Here is a 24,000-nt window from a genome sequence, read left to right on the forward strand (position 1 = left end):
CAGGAAAAGGTGGAGAAAGGTGGAGGTAGAATGTAGATTGAGAGAAGCGTAATGAGGAATAGTCATTTGGGAATGGATGCTAAGAGGAGACTGTATGAAGGAGTGATTGTGCCAGCAGCACTGTATGGGGGAAGAAACATGGAACATAAGAGAGGAAGAGAGAAGGAGCTTGAACGTGTTTGAGATGAAGTGTCTGAGAAGTATGACGGGGGTTACTAGGCTAGATAGAGTGATAAATGAGGAGGTGAGGAGGAGAATAGGGTTGGAAAGGGAGTTGGGAGATTGGGCAGATGAAAGAGTATTAGGGTGGTTTGGACACATGGAAAGTATGAGTGAAGAAAGACTAGTAAAAGAGGTATGGAAGGCAGATGTGGAGGGAGTGAACATGAGGGGACGTCCTAGGATGAGGTGGATGGATGGGGTGAACGGGGCTATGGGGAAGAGGGGAATGTCTGTTGAGGAAGGACGGGAGAGAACAGAAGATAGGGGTGAATAGAGAATGGTTGTATATGGAAGATGATGTGATGTATGAGGTGGAATGGACGGGGGGATGTGGGGTGAGGTAGTATGTGTGAGCAAAATTTTGACGCAGCCCGAAGGAATTCTCCCCGTCTTCTCCTTTATATGGGGAGACGGAGAGGGGGGGTCGCCGATTTAATGAAGCGGCCTTGCTGTGGATGTGCTGTGTCTTGCGATACTGCTTCTGACCCAGGGCAGTAGACAAGGTGCAGGGATGACCCGTCATCTAGGAGGTGCTAAGATGGGAGGGAGGGTGGAGGGGTGTGGAGTGTTTTCAGGGATGGGATGGGTGGGAATGATTTTATGCCTTTTCCTTTTTTGCTACCTCCCTAGTAAGGGGGATAAAGCCTTTGTATATGTATATATATATATATATATATATATATATATATACATGTGTATGTATGCATATAAATATGTATATTATACATAAATATATATATATACATATACATGTATATATATATATATATATATATATATATGTCTATATATATATATTGATATATACATATATGTACATATACGTATATATATACACATACAATATATGTATGTATATATACAATGTATGTATATATATATGTATATATATATACATATATATATATATATATGTATATATATATGTGTGTGTGTGTGTGTGTATATATAGATATATATATGTTCATATATATATACATATATATATATATACATATATATATATATATATATATATATATATATATATATATATATATATATATATATATATATATATATATACATCCACACCGAATGGTTCCCAGCGATCAATTCATATCTTTATTCAACCACAAATAACTTTTAATTCCATGCCATCGCAGTCGAGTCTGAATAATCGGTCGATGGAGACATTTGTTGGAAATTGAAACGTGGACGAGCCGAGGATTCGAACCCAGCTAACCCGTAACAAAGTTACAGTAACTTAAACCAATGCACTATCAAGAAAGATATAAGTTGAGTACGATTTTCTTATATTTGTATGCTCGAATTACATACATCTACACGAAATATTGCGTTCAACCCACCTCCGCTATGATATTGCATTTAGCTAGTATGTGCACGTGGGATAGATTATACATCTACACTGAATGGTTCCCAGCGATCAATTGATATCTTTATTCAACCACAAATAACTTTTAATTCCATGCCATCGCAGTCGAGACTGAATGATCGCTCGATGGAGACATTTGTTGGAAATTGAAACGTGGACGAGCCGAGGATTCGAACCCAGCTAACCCGTAACAACAACAACGCACTTCAATTCTAAGCTGTCAACATCGGAAGTCCCAATGGGGCCACATGCAGAAATTGAAATATGGTACTGCCCAGTGCTCGAACTCAACGATCATATGATAAGTGCCGTAGTAACTACCCAACTACGCCATCAAGAGAGATATAGATTGAGCGCAAGTTTTCTTATATTTTTGTATGCTCAAGTTACATACACTTACATGGAATTTTGTGTTCAACCCATCTCCACTATGGTAGCACAATTGCAGGTATACAAACGCCGGAAAGTATTTGTACAAAACTGAATGGGTCCCAGTGATTAGAGATACATTCTAACAACCACAACGCACTTTAATTCTAAGCCATCAACATCGGGAGACCCAATGGGACCACATGCAGAAATTAAAACATGGTACTGCCAAGGACTCGAACTCAGCAATCATATGACAAGTGCCGCAGTAACTAACCAACTACGCCATCAAGAGAGATATAAATTGAGCGTAAGCTTTCTTATATATCTATATGCCCAAGTTACATACACTTACATAGAATTTTGCGTTCAACCCATCTCCACTATGATGGCACAATTGGAAGTATACAAACGCGGGAAAGTATTTATACAACACTGAATGGGTCCCAGTGATTAGAGTTACATTTTAACAACCACAACGCACTTTAATTCTAAGCCATCAACAACGGGAGACCCAATGTCTCTACATATATGTATATATATATATATATATATATATATATACATATATATATGTATATATATATATGTATGTATATATGCATATATATATATGTATGCGTATATATGCATGTATATATATGTATAATATATGTATATACGAGTATATAAATGTATGTATATATATGTATATATATGTGTATATATGCACACACACACACACACACACACACACACACACACACACACACACACACACACACACACACACACACACACACACACACACACACACACACACACACACACACACACACACACTTCAACGAATGGACGGCTTAGAAGACGTTCTGAAGAAAATTGAAGTTTGTGGGTCCCAACGCAAAGAGAAGTGCCTATTGTTTTTACAGGGTGGGGGGGAAATTGCTCGTGGAGTAGTTGGAAAGTAGAGAAAGAGGAAAAGGAGGGATTACTGAGGGAAATGGAAGGAAATGAGGAAGGAGTAGATTTGGCCCAGGCAGACAGGCGAAAGGTAAACAAAAGGCCTCCCGACGACGACGAAATGTCTAATAAAAATGTAAAGATTAGAAGTATAGATAAGAGCAATACAGTAGAAAGTGATGAGAATATTTTCCAGGGATTTAAAGAGGGTGGGGGGGACACAACCCCCCCCCCCCACCCCCGACTGACAAGACTAGAGGAGAAGGTTGATAAGGTGATCGAGGACTTGGAGAGTAGGTCAGGTCATATGAACACCATTTAACAAAGGGTTGAAAGATTGGAAGAACTAGAGAGGGCGAATAAAAACTTAACTGATGAAATAGAAGACCTAAAAAGACAGTTAAGAGAAGTAAAGGTGGAGAATGAGGAATTGAAGAAGAATAGTAAAGAAAACAGAGAGACAATAGCTAAAGAAACTAAGAATTGGAAAACGACCCAAGAAGGAAATAAGGTTTCATTCACTGACATAGTCAAACAGCAATTGAAAGAACATACTGAAGACTCAGTTATTAAAGTGATGAGACAAAAGGAGAATATAGTAAGAGATTTAGCAGACAAGAAGAAATTTATAATTATATTAGGAATGGAAGAGAAACACAACACAGATAGAACCACAAGAATCAAAGAGGAAAATGAGAAAGTAAGCCAATTACTAGAATCAGTTCAGGAAGATGAACCAGAAATTATGAAACAAATCGAAGAGAAATTTAGACTCGGAAAGTATAGCACAGACAAGACCAGACCAATTAAGATTAAATTCAAGTCACAAACAACGGCAGAGAATATCTTATCCAAAACAGGGAAACTAGCAACAAGTGAACAATATAAAAAGATATGGATAAAAAGGAAAATGAATAAAGAGGAAAGAGAGGAAGAAAAGCAGAAAAGACTGGAAGCTAAGGCAAAAAACGAGAACAGAACGGAGTCAGAGAAAGAGAGATTCTATTGGAGAGTAGTGAACATGAAACTAAGGAAGTTCGACATACAAAAGAAAAACATAAGGGAAACAGAGAACACAATGGAAGTGGCAGAAAACTAAGAGTGTCTTACACAAATATAGATGGATTAATAACAGGATTGAATGAGCTGAATGATTATTTGAAAGAAAAAGAACCGGACATAATGGGAATTGTAGAAACAAAATTAAAAGGCCCACTACCACCCAACAGCGTAGGACATGATGCATACAATTATTGGATTAGAAACAGAGAGAAAAAAGCAAGGGGGTGGAGTTATGTTCCTGACCAAGAAGGATATAAACGTGAAAGGTGTCATATATGGAAAGAATACAGTAGAGATGATTATGATAGAAGTGGAAGACAGAGATAAGAAGAGCAGAAAATTTGTGATAAATTATGTGCCTCCAAAAACAGCCTCATGGGAGGAGAGTGAACATAAAAGTATGTTAGAGGACACAAAGATAACATTAAATAAAATAATGGAAGATGGAGGAAGAATAGTTATGATGGGCGACTTTAATTGCAAAGAAATCTGCTGGGAAGAAATGACAGTAAAGGGTGGAGATGACTCATGGGGAAACGCTCTACTTGAGATGATTATTGACCACACAATGACACAATGGATACAGGAGAACACTAGGTATAGAAATGAAGAAGAACCATCGAGATTAGACTTATTAATTACATCTGAACCTAGAATAGTGGACAAGATTGAATATAAAACACCAATAGGTAAAAGTGACCACATATTGATTGAACTGGAACTTAATGAAGAAAAATATATCAAAAGAAATGAACAATATAGAAAAGGAAGAATGATGTATGAAAAAACAAACTTTGATAAAATAAGAGAATTCTTTCAACAAGAAAACTGGGAAGAAATATACAAAGAAGAAACATCAGTGGAAAAGAAATGGAATATTTTGACAAAAATTTACAAAAAAGGAGTGGAAAAGTATGTCCCAAGACAAAAACAAGAAAAAGAATATGTAAAATGCTGGTACAACAAAAGCTGTAGGGAGTTAAAAGACAAAAGAGACAAAGCCTGGACCAGATGGAAAAAAGACAGAAGACCTGAAAAATGGAAAATATATACCGGTTATAGAAATGAATATGTACAAACGTGCAGAGAGGAAAAGAGAAAATATGAAAAAGACGTCATAGAAAAATGTAAAGATCAACTAAAACTATTCTACAGATTTGTAAACAATAAACTGAAAAACAAACAGGACTTGGAGAAATTAAGACAAGGGGGAGTTGAATACACTGAGGAAATGGAAATGGCGGAAATTATGAACAAACATTTTAAATCAGTGTTTACAAGGGAGAACATACAACCTGAAGAGATTGAATGGAAAGAGAAAGTCCCCCCTATAGAAGAAATAGAAGTATCAAAGAATGAAATATTGACACACTTGAGTAATCTTGATGTCAGAAAATCGCATGGACCAGATGAAATAGCAAACTGGATTCTGAAAGAATGCAGGAATGAACTGGCAGACAAAATACATAGCATAATAAGCAGTTCCTTGAAAGAAGGAAAAGTTCCAGAAGATTGGAAAAAAGCAAATATAGTACCTATATATAAAGGAGGAAATAAAGAAGAACCTACCAACTATAGACCAGTCTCTCTAACAAGTACAATAGCAAATATTTGTGAAAGAATGATCAAAAATAGATGGGTAAAATACTTGGAAAAAAAACAACGTACTAAATCCAAGGCAATTTGGATTCAGACAAGGACGATCATGCGTCACCAATTTAATATGTTTCTATTCAAGGCTAATAGATATAATACAAGAAAGAGATGGATGGGCTGATTGTGCATTTCTAGACCTAAAAAAAGCTTTTGACAAAGTACCACATAAGAAGTTGATTAAGAAATTAGAAAATGAAGGAGGAATACAAGGTAAATTACTAACTTGGATGGAAGACTTTTTGCAAGAAAGAAAAATGAGAGTAGTGATAAGAAACCAGCACTCAAAATGGAATGAAGTAATAAGCGGTGTCCCGCAGGGAACAGTTCTGGCCCCAATAATGTTTGCTATATATATTAATGATATGGATGAAGGAATTGAAAGCTATATGAGCTTCTTTGCAGATGATGCAAAACTACTGAAAAAAGTGAAAACTGAAGAAGATTGTGAATCACTACAGAGAGATCTAAATAAAGTACAGGAATGGAGTAGGAAGTGGGAGATGGAGTTCAATACAAAAAAGTGTAGTATAATGGAATTTGGAAAAAGCAAAAACAGAATAACAGGATCATATAATTTGGGAGAAGAAGGAATAAAAAAAGTAGAAAATGAGAAGGACCTGGGAGTCATTGTTATGAATAATATGTCACCTGAGAAACATATAAATAAGATTTTTGGAGAAACTTATAATTTAATAAGAACAATCAAAGTGGCATTTACATACCTGGATGAAGAAATGGTGAGGAAAATCCTAATCACCCTGATAAGACCAAGATTGGAATATGCAGCAACGATATGGTCACCAAGTACAAAAAAAAATGTATAAAAAAACTTGAAAGAATACAAAGAGCAATTACAAAACTGGCACCAACACTCTCAAAACTATCATATGAAGAGAGACTACAAAAACTTGAACTACAGACACTAGAGCAAAGAAGAGAGAGAGGAGATTTGATAGCTATTTACAGAATCATGAAAGGCATAGAAATTACTGATAGAGAGAATCTGATAAAATGGGATGACAGAAATACAAGAGGACACGAAAAGAAAAGAAAAAAAGACAGCTATAGAAGAGATTTGAAAAAGAACAGCTTTCCTCACAGAGTAATAGACAGTTGGAACAAGTTAGATGAGAAAGTGGTGTGTGCAAAAACAATACATGAATTTAAAAATTGTTTAGATAAAATGAGAAATGAAGACGGGAACCCACGAGCATAGCTCCCCTTCCCTTAAAATACAACTAGGTAAATACACACACACACACACACACACACACACACACACACACACACACACACACACACACACACACACACACACACACACACACACACACACACACACACACACACACACACACACACACACACACACATATATATGTATATATATATATATATATATATATATATATATATATATATAATATATATATATACACATATAGTAATCTCTATCCACTTTGGTTTCTGCTGCCTCGGTCGAATTCCACTGGCTGTCTAGGAGAGTGGAAAGGACCAATTTGCTTTCTTTGATTATCTTGTAATGAAGCTCCTCCCTGTATTTGTTAGAACTTTAGTAACTGACAGTCGTTCTCCCCCAGGAAACGAAGCCACTGAGAGTGCCCTGCAAGACCTTGTTAAGACCCTTCAGCAGCAATCGGAGAGCCTTAACGAAACTAGGAAGGAACTTGAAACGTCAGAGAACTTACACGCCGAAGTCCAGAAGGAGCTGGACAAGAGTAGGGAGAACCATGCTGAATCCAAGGATGAGCTCGTCAAGACTCAGAGGGAGCTCGACCAGGCCCAGGGGGAGCTCGACCAGGTCCAGGAGGAGCTCGTCCAGGCCAAGGGGGAGCTCGGCCAGGCCCAGGAGGAGGTTGCCGAGACCCAGTCCAAATCCACGATTCTGATGGCCACGACCATCGCCCTAGGGATCCTCCTGGTAATCGTGACAGCTGCCGTGGTTTTGGTTTGCTGTTCCTCCAGGTGGAGAAAGTCCTGTTCAGGGTCCCCCGATACATCTGGCAGGGGCATGGCAATGGCGACCACAACGGCGCAGGAAGGGAATCCAAATGAAGGGTTCGCTCCTCCGGGTCTGAAGAGGTCGGAGAGTTTCGAGAGCATTAACAGTATTTATGGCATTGCAAACCCAAGGTAATCGCATTTGAGGTCCTCATCTTCATCTTTGTTATTAATTTTGTAGGGTCAGCATCATTGAAAAGAGTAAAGAAATATTGACAATGATTATCTAATGCACAAAGATCATACTAAGAATGATACAATATTAACAGACGACAGATCACCATGGTAAAAGGAATCTCCTGACTCCAATAAATTGTGTTATTGTATAATTAGATAGCAATGTGTTATTTTCCTTTGTACAGACTTTTATCTAACAAAAAATTGACTATAGGTTCGTGATCGGTGTACTTAATCTCTTTTCTTAAACATATTTCTCTGAAGTGCATAAGTCCAAGGTCGGTACATGACTGTCCACATTTCTACTGCGCATGCACATGCGTTAGTATGCCCGCCAGCATTTGGAAATCTGCATCTTCATTAATGTATCACATATCTTTGCATTCGTCAGTTGAAGTGCGAATACTTTTTATAAACTATGATAAAACATTGCATCATCTATGTTATTGATGAATTCAGGCTTTTAATTAAATTACATTTAGCCTAAATTTATTTATATGTGCGAACATACTGTTGATAAAATATTAGCCCTCCTCCTCCTTCCGTCTCCCACCCTACTCCTCGTCCCTCTCTCACCCTACTCTTCCTTCTCCTTTTCCTCCTCCTCCAACCCCTTCCCGGCGAGAGCTAAAGCTCTTGCAGTGGAATGTCAAGTGAATATATGAGTGTGTGTGGTTGGGCCCACACACACTCATAAGTCAATCACCCACCAAACGGGCTCAAAATCAAAGCCCGTGGGAGCTTCACTCCCGAATTTCACAAACAAAAATCTTTCACCCTACTCTTCCTTCTCCTTTTCCTTCTCCTCCAACCCCTTCCCGGCGAGAGCTAAATCTCTTGTAGTGGAATGTCAAGTGCTGTTGGCAACATCCTCGTCCTACATGCTGCCCTGGCCTCTTGCAGGAGACCAACTGGCCGGTCAACGGGCCGCTACGAGTCACTGGATACCAGGTGTATTATACGACTTGGAGCGGGGGGTCTCTAGGACTCCCTATAGTGGTTCGGTCGACGGTTCCAGATGAACCTGTACCCTTCGTGCCTTGCGATGAATAAGTAGAGGCCTTGGCTGGCAGAATCATCCTTGGTGGTGACACCCTTCTTCTGTATAACGTATATCGCCCTCAAGACGGTGAACTGGCATCTGGGGAGATGCTCTCTCTTACTGGCCATGAACCCACATTCATTGCCGGGGACTTTAATGCTTATCACCCATCTTCTGTTCCCCTCGACGACCCAGTCCTACCGGATACACCCAAGTAACCCTGCTGGGGGAGGTACCAGAGGCGACTCTACTGAACTCAGGAGAGGCTAATCACACCTTGGTAGGGCGCCTGGACCTTCTTATGCTCGTGTCCAGGGCACTGCAGAACGAGCTGTCCTCAGAACGAAGCCAGGCTTCAATCGGCATGCTGACCGGTGGTATTATAAGGACATCGAATGGGAGTAAAATCACCGAGTCAACGGCGCGGGCTCTCCTGCGCTCTGTCATCAGGCACGCACGGGTGGTCACCCACAGGGTTCAGGGAGAAAAGCGGCTGGAATGTTGTGCCACTTTCTCTGCCTAAACCACAGCTAGTGCCCTCTGGAGGAAGCTGGAGCTTGCAACAGGTACAGTATCCCCCCACCCACTCAGCCGCAACCCAAACATCAGGCGGAGCTGTTGGCTAAGCAATTTACGAGCCACTCCTACTCTGCCCAACGCCCCCTCCCAGTCAGGCAGGAGCTGGGCCTCCTACAACAGGGTGGAGAGGAAGTGGTCCATTCTGCCATGGCCACTGCTGCTCTGACGGACCATCTCTTTACACTCGAGGAACTTCGGTGGGCTGGAAAGACGAACGAGGATACCGCTCCGTATAGTGACGGGATACCTTACTCCTTCCTGAGGCAACTTGGGCCAGCTGGGGAGCTGGCAGCACTGGCACTCATCAATGTCTACTGGAAGGCAAGGCAACTCCCTGCGGAATGGAAAAAGGCGGATGTGTTGCTAATTCCCAAGCCCAGGAACACACACAGTTACAGGCCCATATCCCTCACGTGCTGCATTGATAAGATCGCTGAGCGGATGGTCGTCAGTCGACTCCTGTGATGGATGGAACCCTTTCATCACAACATGTATGGTTTTATCAAAGAAGTGGCAGTAAGTGGCTGTGTGGCAGCCCTTCTTGGATTGCTCGGTAGTCAGACTGCCATTGTGGTGTTTCTGGATCTGGAAAAAACGTTCGGGCTAGCAAGTGCCTCTGCCATCCTCGCATCCTTGTCTGTTAAGGGGGTCCAAGGCAGACTCCTGAACTGGGTGGTTGCAGACCACCTCATGGACAGGGTAACAAGAGTGCGCCTCCAGGGACATCTATCCTCATACCGCAGGACTGAAAATGGGACTCCGCAGGGGACGTTCTCAGTCCTATTCTCTTCAACGTGCTCATGGAGAAATTGGTTCTCTTTGATCTAGGGGAGGATGCTCGCCTCCTCTGTTATGCGGAAGATCTGTCGTTGGTGGCCACTGGTGGCGGCTGTTTCCTTCGCAGTGCTCAGAGGACACTCAGTCGCCTCTTCCAGGAATGTGAACGGCTGGGACTGAAGATCTCGACGGCCAAGACCAGAGCAATGAGTCTGAGGATGCGGAAACAATGCTCCCATGTTACTCCTCAAGTGACATCCTTCCCTCGGTGCTGACCTATCAACACTTGGGCATCTGGATAAGCACCAAGCTCTCCTTCGCTCCGGAGGTCAGGTACGTCTGTGAGGCCACAAGGACGAGATTAAGCCTCCTCAGAGCTATGACGAGATCCCAGCTAGGTACCGGGCACAAGGTCTTCCGGACGTACTATATTCAAGCGATACGTTCGGTGGTGGACTATGCCTCTGCTGTTCTCATCTCCCTCCGGCTGAGCTTATGAGACAAACTTGAGATCCTCCCCACACTATCACCACAGCCCCTCCAAGGACCAGTGTGGTGAGTCCTAAGCAGGAGGCGGAGAGGCTTTCTTTCTGTCTTCTCGTCTGAGTTCTGACCGGCCCAGGAGAGAGTGAAGTGAAGACCTCCTTCTGAGTGCCTTGGACGTCGAGGTAGTCCACACCTTTGAACGTGGTTCTTCGACGTGCTCTAGACGGACCTCATCCAGATTATGTCCCCCTCCTAAGTAGCGATCTCCCTGCACTAGCTTCCTTCTTGTCCACCTCAACGGAAGAAAGGCTGACTGCGACCCGGCATGGTTGCGACCCATGGTCCTTGAAGCCATAAGGTCCATCGTCCACCAAGTGAACTTGTCGTACTACACGGACGGCTTTGTGGACTTCCTTACGGGAATGTGTAGCGCTGCTTTTACAACCTCCGATGGGGTGACCGCATTAAGGAGGGTGAGTGACAGAAGCTCCACTCACAGGGGGCAGTCGTGATCCACACAGACTCAAGGGGTGCAATTGACATCATCCTGTCAGGGAAGACAATGGATGATGTCTGCCTCCAGGTAGAAGGGCGAAATCTACCATCCACAGGATCTGCCTAGGATATCGGTGTGGGTGGCAAGTGCTACGCGCTACCTGCTCGAGTGTAGGGCCACTGCCGTTCTTCGCCTAGGACTCAGTCCACCCTTCACCGTCTCCGGTTCCAAAATAACATCAAGTTCTTGGGGGCACACCCTCCCTCTGGTATCGCCCGCGGTTGACGGGTGCGCACTTACCGACCTCCCTGATCTCAGGACACTGCCGCCAATAACAGTGGCATCGCGTGGACAACAAACCCCATATATGAACTTTTCCGGAGCACCCCCCCCCCCCCACAAAAAAATAAAAATAAAAAAGGAGGGATGGTTGAGAGGAACGTTTTCCTTGAATTGTACAAGGAGGTGACTATTATTTTTAGATAAAAAATATACTTATATAACTCGTTTGAGTAAGTCAATTTGTCAATAACCATGTAATTTGTTAATATACTGTACATTACACATTAATGAAAAAATATCTTGAATCTTTTGATTATCCTTATATATAACTGTATCATGTACTGTGAAAGCAAATGTATATATACATATATATATATATATATATATATATATATATATATATATATATATATATATATATATACATATATATACACACACACACACACACACACACACACACACACACACACACACACACACACACACACACACACACACACACACACACACACACACACACACACACACACACACACACACACACACACACACACACACACACACACACACGCAAGAGCAATGTAAACAGGACAAACATCGGGATTTCAAATAACTTCACATTGCTCTTCTGTGTAAATCTATTTCCACACGCGTTCACATGATATTTACCTATTTGCACGCGTGACCATTTATCCCTTTACATAGGACACTTGGTCCGCCACCTTGGTGTGGTTGGGTTGTCTTCCCTAACCCTCTTCTCTAATCTTGTGTTTCCTATGTTACCTTTTTCTTTTTACTCTGATTGTGTATTATTGTCTTTGTCTCACTCTTGGTATATTTCTCTATTTTATCATATTAAATGGTACACGTTTCGTCATGATTAACGGAGCGAGGATTCACCAAGGTCCTCTCCCAGTTGCATCCCGGACCATATAAAAACGAATGTACTGTATGCAACCCATTATAGCCCCGGAAGATGATCTCTGGACGGGACTCGAAACGTCGGGATTAATAAGTCCTTTAAATCGAGTCTGGTGCTTTACTCTCTTCTCCATTATGGATCCCAGACTCCAAACATTCACGTATATATATATATATATATGTATGTATATATATATATATATATATATATATATATATATATGTATATATATATATATATACATATATATATATACATACATTCTTATATATATATATATATATATATACATATATATATACATATATATATATGTATATATATATGTATATACATATGCATATATATATATACATATATATGTATATATATATGCATATGTGTATATATTTATATATATATATATATATATATATATATATATATATATATATATATATATATATATATATATATATATATATATTGGAAATAGCGGTAGAGGGAAATTCCAAGATGGAGCAGATACACTTTGTTCTCTAACATTTCAACAGTTTTCTCTCTGAGGAAGACTGTCGAAACGTTAGAGAAAAAAGTACATCTACTCCATCCTGGAATTTCCCTACACCGCGCTCTCCAACCATTTGTTTTTCTTTTTCGATATATATATATATATATATATATATATATATATATATATATATATATATATGTATATAAATACAAACATATATATGTATATAAATATACATATGTATATGTATATATATATATAGTATATATATATATATATGTATATATGTATGTATATAAATACATATATATGTAAATATATATATATATATATATATGTTTATATGTATATATATATATATATACATGTATAGATATATATATATATATATATGTATATATATACATATATATATATATATATATATATATATATATATATATATATATACATATGTATATATATATACATTCATTGCCCTGGGTCATAAACAATGCAGCAAGACGCAGCACATCTACAGTAAGACTGGTCCATTTTATCGGCGACACCCCCTCTCCGTTCCCTCATGCAGAAAAGAGAAGACGGGGAGAAATCTCATAGGGCAGCCAAAGTGTCATTCACACATAACCACTCCCGAAACCCCCATCCTCCACCCACTCCCTTCCATGTATGACAATATTATCCATACCCAACCATTCCCCACTCATCCCTATCTATTCTCTTCTCCCTTCCTTCCTCAATAGACATCCCCCTCTTTCTGAAAGCCCATTTTACCCCCATGAATCCATATTCTCCTCGGTCGCTCCCTCGTGTTCACTCTATCCACATCTGCCGTCCACACTTATTTTGCTAATCTCTCTTTACTCATTCTTTCCATGTGTCAAAGCCATCCTAATACTCTTCCGTCAACCCTATTTCTCATCTCCTTTTCCATCCTCGCTCTCTTCCTTATTTCCTAGTTTCTTATTCTATCCAACCTAGAAACCCCTACCATAATTCTAAGACATTTCATCTCAAACATTTTTAAACTCATCCTCTCTTCTTTTATATTCCATGTTTCTGCCCCATTCAGTGCTGTCGGCACAGTCACCCCTTCATACAATTTCCTCTTAGCATTTATTCCCAAATGTCTATTTCTCATTACACTTTTTAATCCACCACTCGCTTCTCTCAATCTAGATTCTACCTCCACTTCCATTCCACTCTTCCCCGCCACATTCGCTCCCAAGTATCCAAAGCTACCCACTTCCTATAGCCTCTCTCCCTTAATGCTCACTTCCAAGTTGTTGCCATCCTTTCCCTTTGTATATCTCATCAACTTACTTTTACCCACATTTATCTTCAACTTCCTCCTTTCACGCATTTTCCCATACTCCGTCACTAATTTCCTTAATCCTTCCTCTGATCCTGCTACAAGCGCAGTGTCGTCCGTAAACAACAACAGGATTACCGCTATTTTATTGAACCATTTCCAGTCCATTGCCCAATACCCTTGCATTTACATCCCACACCACCTCATCCATGTACACATTGAACAGCCATGGCGGCATGACACATCCATGGTGAAGTCCCACCTTTACCTCATACCACTGGGAGGTGAGCCAGTTGTTGTTAGGTGACGACACTGCGTTTGTGATAAGATAATAGGAAAGATTAAGGGAGATAATGACAGGTTTCGAGAAGATATGCAATAGGAGAAAGTTGAAGGTATGTGTGTGTAAAAGTAAGGTGATAAGATATATATGGGTGGAGGGTGGCAGTGAGTTGGAAGTAAGTCTAAAAGGAGAAAGGCTGGAGGAAGTGAACAGCCTTATATAATTGGGGTTACATATGGCAGGAAAGGGAGAGGTAGAGGTAAACTATAGATTGAGAGAAGCAAGTAAATGCCTTGGGGGATTAAAAAGTGTTGTGAGAAAAAGGCATATGGGAATGTATGCAAAGAAGAGATTGTATGAAAGGGTCATTTAGCCGACGGTATTGTATGGAGCAGAGACATGGAATCTAAAAGAGGCAGGAAGGAAAATTTTAAATATGTTTGAGATGAAATGTCTGAGAAGTATGGTAGGAGTTGCTAGGTTAGATAGAGTGAGATACGAGTAGGTGAGGAGGAGAGCGGGAGTGAAAAGAGAGATGGCAGATAGAGCTGATGGAAGGTTATCGGGATGGTTTGAACCTATAGAAAAAATGAGCGATGAAAGATTAGTAAATGAGGTGTGGAAGGTAGAGGTGGAGGGGTGAACCTTAGGGAACGACCGAGGATGAGATGTATGGATGGGGTGAAGGAGGCGTCGAGCAAGAGGGAAATTTCTGTTGAGGAAGGGAAAAGGCAGGAGGTGGGGATGACTGAACAATGGTTGTGTATGGATGATATTGTTATGCATGGACGGTGGGATGGTGTAGTGGGGGTAGGGGTGCTTTTGTGTGAACGCTTTTTTGACGCTGTCACTGTTAGTCTTTGGCCCTTGGTGGTTACGTGGGGCTCCGTGTACACAGCTGATGGGGCTGGCTGGTGGAGAACTTCAGTCTTATTGGTGGAGATGGTGAGACCAAAGCCATCACAGGCTCTGGTGAATGGGTCCATACTTCTCTGCATGCCAGCTTGTGCACTGGCATATATATATATATATATATTTATATATATATATATATATATATATATATATACATGCATATATGTATATATATATGTATATATATATATATATATATATATATATACATGTGTGTGTGTGTGTGTATGTATATATATATATATGTATATATATATATATCTATATATATATATCTATATATACATAAAAAAACGGGCGTTCATGTTAAATCATCGTCACCTAAGGGTCCAACCGTATTGCCTCTTGTGCTTACGGATAATGTGCCGCCGAATGTGAGTAAGCACTGTCCAAGCAGATCCAAGTCTTGGACATTAAACAACATAAAGAAAATGAAGACATATACTTACAATGTATAACTCTCTTAGAAGATCATAGGCTGGAATGGAAAAACTAGACAACATAAAATGGGACATCGTGGGACTGAGCGAAGTCCGAAGAGCTGAAGAAAAACTGATACAGTTACAATATTGTCACCACCTGTTCTATTATAGAGGTAAGGAAAAAGAAAGAGTTAGTGGAGTAGGATTCTTGATAAACCGAGAGGTTGCTGATATCGTAGTCAAATTCAGTAGTTTATCAGACAGGATAGCTTGGATTGTGATTAGGCTGTGTAGAAGGTACACTCTAAAAATAGTTTAGGTTTATGCACCAACTTCACAGAGTTCAGACGATGAAATTGAGTCCTATGATGAATTAAGTCAGGTAATGGATCAAGAAAAAAATAAGTACACGTTGGTAATAGGCGACTTTAATGCTAAAGTGGGGAAGATGATTGGAGATGAGTCATGCATTGGGAAGTTTGGAGTAGGTGAAAGGAATGACTAAGGCGAGATGGTAGTCAATTTTGCAGAGAACTACAAAATGAGGATAATGAACACTTTCTTCCAAAAGCGTGTAGGTCGTAAATGGACCTAGAGAAGTCCAAATGGAACAACAAAGAACGAAGTAGACTTCATATTAGGAGATGAGAGCAAGAGCGTTAGCAATGTTACGGTGATAAATAAAGTCAACATAGGTAGTGACCATAGAATGGTAGGTTGCACAGCTAAATTCAATTTCAGAGCCGAGAGAAATAAACTAATTTAAAAAAAGAAAATCAGCCTTGCAAAGGTTAAGGATAATAATAAGAAATTTCAATTAGAAACAAAAAATAAATTCAAAGCTCTAAGAACTAGCGAGGACACCGTCGAAGTTATGAAATTAGATTTTGCGAATATCATTAGAGAATTGGCAAAGAAAGAAGTAATTACAAAAAGTATTAGAGAAACAAATACTCCAAAATAACCTAATTAAAAGAAAAGAACTATACAGATCGAAAGCAGGAACGACGAAATACAGAGAGTAGAACTAAACAAGTTTATCAACAAAAATAGATCAGAGAAAAGAAAGAGAAACATTGATGTAATGGAGGAAACTATTCGGAAAGGTAAAAGTATTATAGGGAATGAGCGCAGACATGCTTTAGAAAGACAGCAAATGATATGCATGGAAGATAGGAATAGAGAAATCATTAATTGCAGAGACAGAATGGTAAAAAGAGTAGAAGAATTCTATTAAGACCTTTACTCGTCGAAGACCGTAGTTGAGTCAGTAAGTTCATCTGTAGACGATAGTAGTTTACCAGAGATGATAAAGGAAGAAGTAGAATTTGTTCTAAAATATGAAATGAGGAAAAGCACCTAGGGAAGATTGTATATCAATAGATCTGTTGAAAGATGCAGGGAAAAAAGTTCATATTAGGTTAGCTCAGTTGTACACCCAGTGCTTACGTTAAAAAAGCGTTCCTGAATCGAATTGCAATGCCAGAGTAATTTTGCTTTACAAAAAGGACACTAGAAGGACCTTAGTAGCTATAGGCCTATAAGCTTGCTATCAAATGTATATAAAGTATTTTCCAAGATCCTTACAAATAGACTAAGTCAAACTTTAAATGGAAACTAACCGAGAAAACAGGCAGGCTTTAGGACCGGATATTCGACTCTAGACCATTTGCAGGCGATGAACCAGCTAATCGAGAAAACGACAGAATAAAATATACCTCTTTGTTTAGTTTTTGTAGAAGGCCTTTGACTCGGTACAAACAAGCAGGGTACAAACGAACAGATAGTAAGGGTTTTAGAAAAAAATATGCAAAAAGTACCGCTATAATTCGACTACATAAAGATACAGAAAAGATCAGAATCGTGAAAGGAGTACGGCAAAGCGATACTATTTCACCCAAATTATTTACAGCTTGTTTGGAAGAGATTTTCAGAAGGTTGAGTTCGGAAGAGAAAGGTTTGAAGATTAATGGCAAATATTTGAACCACCTAAGATTTGCAGATGACATTATTCTTATTTCAGAAATAGCAGAAGACTTGCAAGATATGCTGAGTGATCTGAACAAGGAAAGTCTCAAAGTAGGTTTAAAAATGAACAAGACCAAAACAAAAGTAATGTTCAACACGTAAATTCAAAATAAAGAGATTATAATCGAAGATGAGAGGCTTGAAGAAATTGAAGAATATGATTATTTAGGCCAGATGGTAAAAGTGACAAAAGATCATGATAATGAAATAAAAAGACGTATTACAATTGGTTGGAAAGTGTTTGGTAAGTATAATAAAGTCCTGAGAGGCTCTCTACCTTTGTGTTTGAAACTTGAAACATAAAGTTTACAATCAATGCATTCTGCCAGCAATAATCTACGGGTGTGAGACTTGGAAACTGACGAAGGAGAATGGAAAGATCAATGATGGGAATAACGCTGAGAAACCTAAAGAGAGTTGGGTGAGAGAGCAAACTAGAGTGAAATATATTGTAGAGGGGTAAAAGAGAGGAAGTGGAATTGGTCAGGTAAGTTGGCACGAACGACTGATGAGCGATGGAGCAAGTGCGTTACTAGTGGACGCCGCGAGATAGGAAGCGTGGAAGAGAGATAGAGAAGTTCGCAGGAGTGACATAGCAGAGGGTGGCACGGTCGTGTGAATCATATATATACTTTTATATATATATATATATATATATATATATATATATATACAATATATATATATATATATATATATATATATATATATATAGATATATGTATGTATATATATATATGCACATATATATATATGCATGCATACGTATATACATATACATATGTATACATACATATGTATATGTATATATATATATATGTATATATATATATATATGTATATATATATGTATATATATATATATATATATATATATATATATATATATATATATATACATATACATATATATATATATATATTTCTCGCCGTCTTCTCCTTTTCTGCATGAGGGAACGGAGAGGGGGGGGGGTCACGAATTTATGAAGCTGCCTTGCTGTGGATGTGCTGTGTCTTGCGATACTGCTTCTGAATCAGGGCAGTGGACAGGATGCAGGGATGACCCGTCATCCAGGAGGTGCCAAGATAAGAGGGAGGGAGGAGGGTGGAGGGGAGTGGAATATGTAGGAAATGGAATGGGTGGGAGTGGTTTCTATGCCTTTTTCTTTTTTGCTACCCCCCGTGTAAGGGGGAAAAAGTCTTTGGAATATGTATACATGTATGTATATATGTATATATATATATATATATATATACATATATATATATATATATATATATATATATACAGATATATAAATATATATATATATATATATATATATATAGATATATATATATATATATATATATCAAGCCCATCTGGCAGGTTGACGTACGTGGAGTAGGAAACACAGTAATCTTAGTCTGAGATTATTCTTGACTATTTTCGCAGGTATGCTTTTTCAAATGAATGGTGTACAGACGAGCTGTGGAGATTTATACATGCGGGGGACCTCACTACCTCTCCGTGTTGCCAGAGTTAGCGACAAGTGTGAACATTACATATTGATTGTTCATACATACATATACCAAGGCTTTTTCCCCCTTACAAGGGAGGTAGCCAAAAAGGGAAAGGCATAAAAACACTCCCACCCATTTCATCCCTACATACACTCCACACCCCTCCCACCCTCCCTCTCATCTGAGCACCTCCTGGATGACGGGTCATCCCTGCACCCTGTCCACCGCCCTGGGTCAGAAGCAGTGTCGCAAGACACAGCACATCCACAGCAAGGCCGCTTCATTTAATCGGCGACTCCCCCTCTCCGTCCTCCCTTGCATATAAGGAGAGGACGGGGAGAAATCCCTTCGGGCTGCGTCAAAATTAACTCACACATACTACCCCACCCCTCACCCCCCTGCCCATTCCTCCTAATGAAATCACAACATCATCCATATATAACCATTCTCCACTCACCTCTGTCTTCCGTCCTCTCCCTTCCTTCCTCAACAGACATTCCCCTCTTCCCCAAAGCCCCCTTCACCCCATCCATCCACCTCATCCTAGGACGTCCCCTCATGTTCACTCCCTCCACATCTGCCTTCCATACCTCTTTTACTAGTCTTTCTTCACTCATTCTTTCCATGTGGCCAAACCATCCTAATATTCTTTCATCAACCCTATCTCCCAAATCCTTTTTCACCCCTGTTCTCCTCCTCACCTCCTCATTTCTCACTCTATCCAGCCTAGTAACCCCCACCAAACTTCTCAGACACCTCATCTCAAACACATTCAAACTCCTTCTCTCTTCTTCTCTTATGTTCCACGTTTCTGCCCCATACAGTGCTGTTGGCACAATCACTCCTTCATACAGTCTCCTCTTCGCATCCATTCCCAAATGTCTATTACTCATTACACTCTTTAATCCACCAAGGCATTTACTCGCTTCTCTCAATCTATATTCTACCTCCACCTTCACTCCACCTTTTCCTGCTACACTTGCACCCAAGTATCTAAAACTATCCACTTCCTCCAGTCGCTCTCCCTTAATGTTCACTTCCAGTCTACTGCCACTTTCACCCCTTGTACATCTCATCACCTTACTTTTACCTACATTTATCTTTAGCTTTCTTCTATCACACACTCTCCCAAACTCTGCCACCAACTTCCTCAATCCCTCCTCTGACCCTGCCACAAGCGCAGTGTCGTCCGCAAACAACAGCTGGTTCACCTCCCACTTTTCTCCATTTTCTTTAACCATCTCCAATCCCTGACCCACTACTCTTGCATTCACCTCTCGCACCACCCCATCCATGTATAAGTTGAACAGCCAGGGCGACATAACGCATCCTTGACGAAGTCCCACCTTTACTTCAAACCACTCACTCTCTCCATTTCTAATCCTGACACAAGCTCTACTATTCTCATAAAAACTCTTGACAGCTTCTAGAAGCTTTCCTCCTATCCCATAAATCTGCATAACCTCCCACAGTGCCTTTCTGTCTACCCTATCATAAGCCTTTTCCAGATCCATAAAAGCCCAAAAAACATCCTTCCCCTTTCCTATAGCTTTCTCACATATCTGTCTTACCACAAAGATCTGATCTACACAACCTCTACCTGTCGTAAATCCACACTGTTCCTCACCAATTACTCCTTCTGTTCCTCTCCTAATCCTCTCAATTAAGATCCTCCCATAAGCCTTCCCTACTACACTTAACAGGCTAATCCCTCTGAAACTACTACATTCACACTTGTCCCCTTTTCCCTTGTAAAGAGGAACTATACAGGCACTTCTCCAGTCCTCCAGTACTCTACCCTCTCTCCAGCAAACATTATATGACCTCACCAACCAGTCCACCATCACTGAACCTCCCTTTTTCAGACATTCTGCATGGCATCCATCCAGACCAGGTGCCTTACCTGCTTTCATCATCTTTACAACTGCCTTCACTTCATCCTTCCTTATTTCTCCTCCATTCTCCTCACTCATCACTCTCATTTTCTTCGCATTTCCCACTGCAGCTACCTTTCCTTCCCTATCCTCCTTCACATTTAGCAACTCCCTAAAATATTCTGCCCATCTTCCCCTTACTGCCTTCTCTTCCATTATCATCTCTCCATCTGTACCTTTTACCTTTTCTTCTCTACTTGATTCGCCTCCTCTTCCTCTCTTTATTTCTTTCCAAAACATCTTTTTATTACTTTCAAAATTTTCTGTCATACTCTTACCCCATTTCACATCTGCTCTCCTCTTTGCCTCCTTTACCTTTTGCTTTACTTCTCTTTTCTTTTCTTTGTACGTCTCATATGACTCCCCCGTCCTCTTTTGTAACCAATCTGTGAATGCTCGCTTCTTCTCTTCTACAACCTTCTTTGTTTCCTCATCCCACCATTCACTACCCTTTCTTCTATTTCCACCTCACCTTCATGTTCCACACACCATCCTTGCACACTTTAAGACTCCCTCCTTGAACCATCCCCATTCCTCCTCCACACCCATCTCTGCTCCATCCTTTACTCCCTCCCACTCCTCCTTCAGCTTCTTTTCGTACTCCTTCTCCTTTTCCTTTTCATTCAAGGAGTTCACTCTAAGAACCTCCCTACCTTTTGTCCCTTTCCTCTTTCTCCATCTATCCTCCACTCTCAGCTTACCTTCCACCAAAAAATGATCTGATATTCCCCCACCCACATGTACATCCTTAACTCTTCCTATCATAATCCTATTTACCACTACATAATCCATTAGCGCTCTATCTACCACCCTTCCCTCCACCACCCTCTTCCATGTGTACTTATACTTTCTTCCGAAACACTGTATTTGCTATCATCAACTCTCTTTCTAGACACATGTCCACCATCAACTCTCCACTACGATTCTTTCCTGGAACTCCACACTTCCCAACCACTCCATCGATTGGACCATTTCCTACCCTAGCATTAAGGTCTCCCAGTACTATTACATTGACATTTCTTCCTAAACCCTCTATGCACTCATTTAAATCTATCCAAAAGGCCTCCCTTTCTTCCACGCTCTTCTCACTGCCAGACCCATATGCACTTACAAAGACCCACATCTCCTTTCCCAGTTTCACCTTCATCCACATTATCCTTGAGGAAACCTCCTTCCACTCCACTACCTGTTTACCTATCTCCTCACTTACTAGAATACCTCGCCCTCTCTTCACTCCTGATAACCTCCCACTTACACTCCCAAACTTACACTCACCCTTCCCTTTCAACTTAGTTTCACTCAAAGCCAACACATCCATCTTTCTTCTCACAAACATACTACCTATCTCTTCCCTTTTACTCTCATCTGTACCACATCCACGCACATTAAAAGACCCAAACCTTAGGGTGCTGGCCCGAGGCCCTCCAGCACCCCTTATGCCTTCACTTTTCTCTTTAGGATGTGTGCCCCGTGGGGCTACAGGGAGAAGGATGCCTAGTCCCTCTCCCCGTCCCTTTTTTCTCGCCTCTTACGATCCAAGTGGGATACTTGGTGGCAGTATTCTTTTCCCCCACCACAGGGAATTCCCCCATCACAGAAAGAGAATACTCAGAGAAATGGTACAGGACAGCAACAAGGGGTTGGGGGACAGCATAACGGAGGGACAGTCGTAGTATAAAAGTGTCATCATTTCTCTATGAACAGAATTTCTTCTATCATAGACAAAATGATGTGTGGCTCTGGTCCGTAGGGGCACCCCATATAGACCCTAAAGTATCGACTGCATGCTACTTTGCCACAATAACAAGCAGCCAATACCCCAGACGGGTAACAAATAATAAACAAATGCAATCATAATGATAATTCTACCAGTAATGATGAGAGCAGTGTTAAAATCAGTAAATGATAACATTGATGATAACAATGAAAATGAAATAGTAATAATGCTACTAATTATAATAATAATAATAATAATAATAATAATAATAATAATAATAATGATAATAATAATAATAATAATAATAATAATAATAATAATAATAATAATAATAATAATAATGATAATGATAATGATAATGATAATGATAATAATAATAATAATAGTAATAATAATAATAATAATAATAATAATAATAATAATAATAATAATAATAATAATAATAATAATTAATAATAATAATAATAATAATAATAATAATAATAATAATAATAATAATAATGATAATAATAATAATAATAATAATAATAATAATAATAATAATAATAATAATAATAATAATAATAATAATAATAATAATAATAATAATAATAATGATAATGATGATAATAATAATAATAGTAATAATAATTATAATAATGATAATGTTAATAATGATAATAGTAATAATGATAATAGTGATAATAATAATGATGATAATAATGAAAATAAATATGATAATGATAATAATAATAATAATAGTTATAATAATAACTGAGCGGTATCGACGTAGTGTCATCAACGCCTTCGTCAAATGAGCCCTCACCCACTGCCCAACATGGACCGCCACGAACGCAGAGCTTAAGAGAATCACCCAGCTTCTCAGCAACAACAATTACCCCATTCAAGAAATAGACAGTGTTATACGGCATCGACTGGACACCTTTATACACCAACAAGAACAACAGCCAGTTACACAAAACATAAAACTCTTTTATAGTA

General features: G+C 39.5%; 1 protein-coding gene across 3 annotated transcripts in view; it reads left to right on the plus strand.

The window, feature by feature from the left end:
* Positions 1–24,000, plus strand: part of LOC143021239 (uncharacterized) — an 84,884-nt gene that overhangs the window by 18,199 nt on the left and 42,685 nt on the right. The window contains exon 4 of one of the 3 annotated variants that reach the window (XM_076178720.1): positions 7,228–9,282. The exons of the other annotated variants lie outside the window; for them this stretch is intronic. Within the exon in view, the coding sequence (XP_076034835.1) occupies positions 7,228–7,784 (557 nt within the window). The 3' untranslated portion in view covers positions 7,785–9,282. Of the gene's footprint in view, positions 1–7,227; positions 9,283–24,000 lie in introns of those variants that run through there. 3 annotated transcript variants of the gene reach the window in all.

This window comes from Oratosquilla oratoria, chromosome 1, assembly GCF_046742065.1.
Source record: "Oratosquilla oratoria isolate Oo_2021 chromosome 1, ASM4674206v1, whole genome shotgun sequence".
NCBI classification, from domain to species: Eukaryota; Metazoa; Arthropoda; class Malacostraca; order Stomatopoda; family Squillidae; genus Oratosquilla; species Oratosquilla oratoria.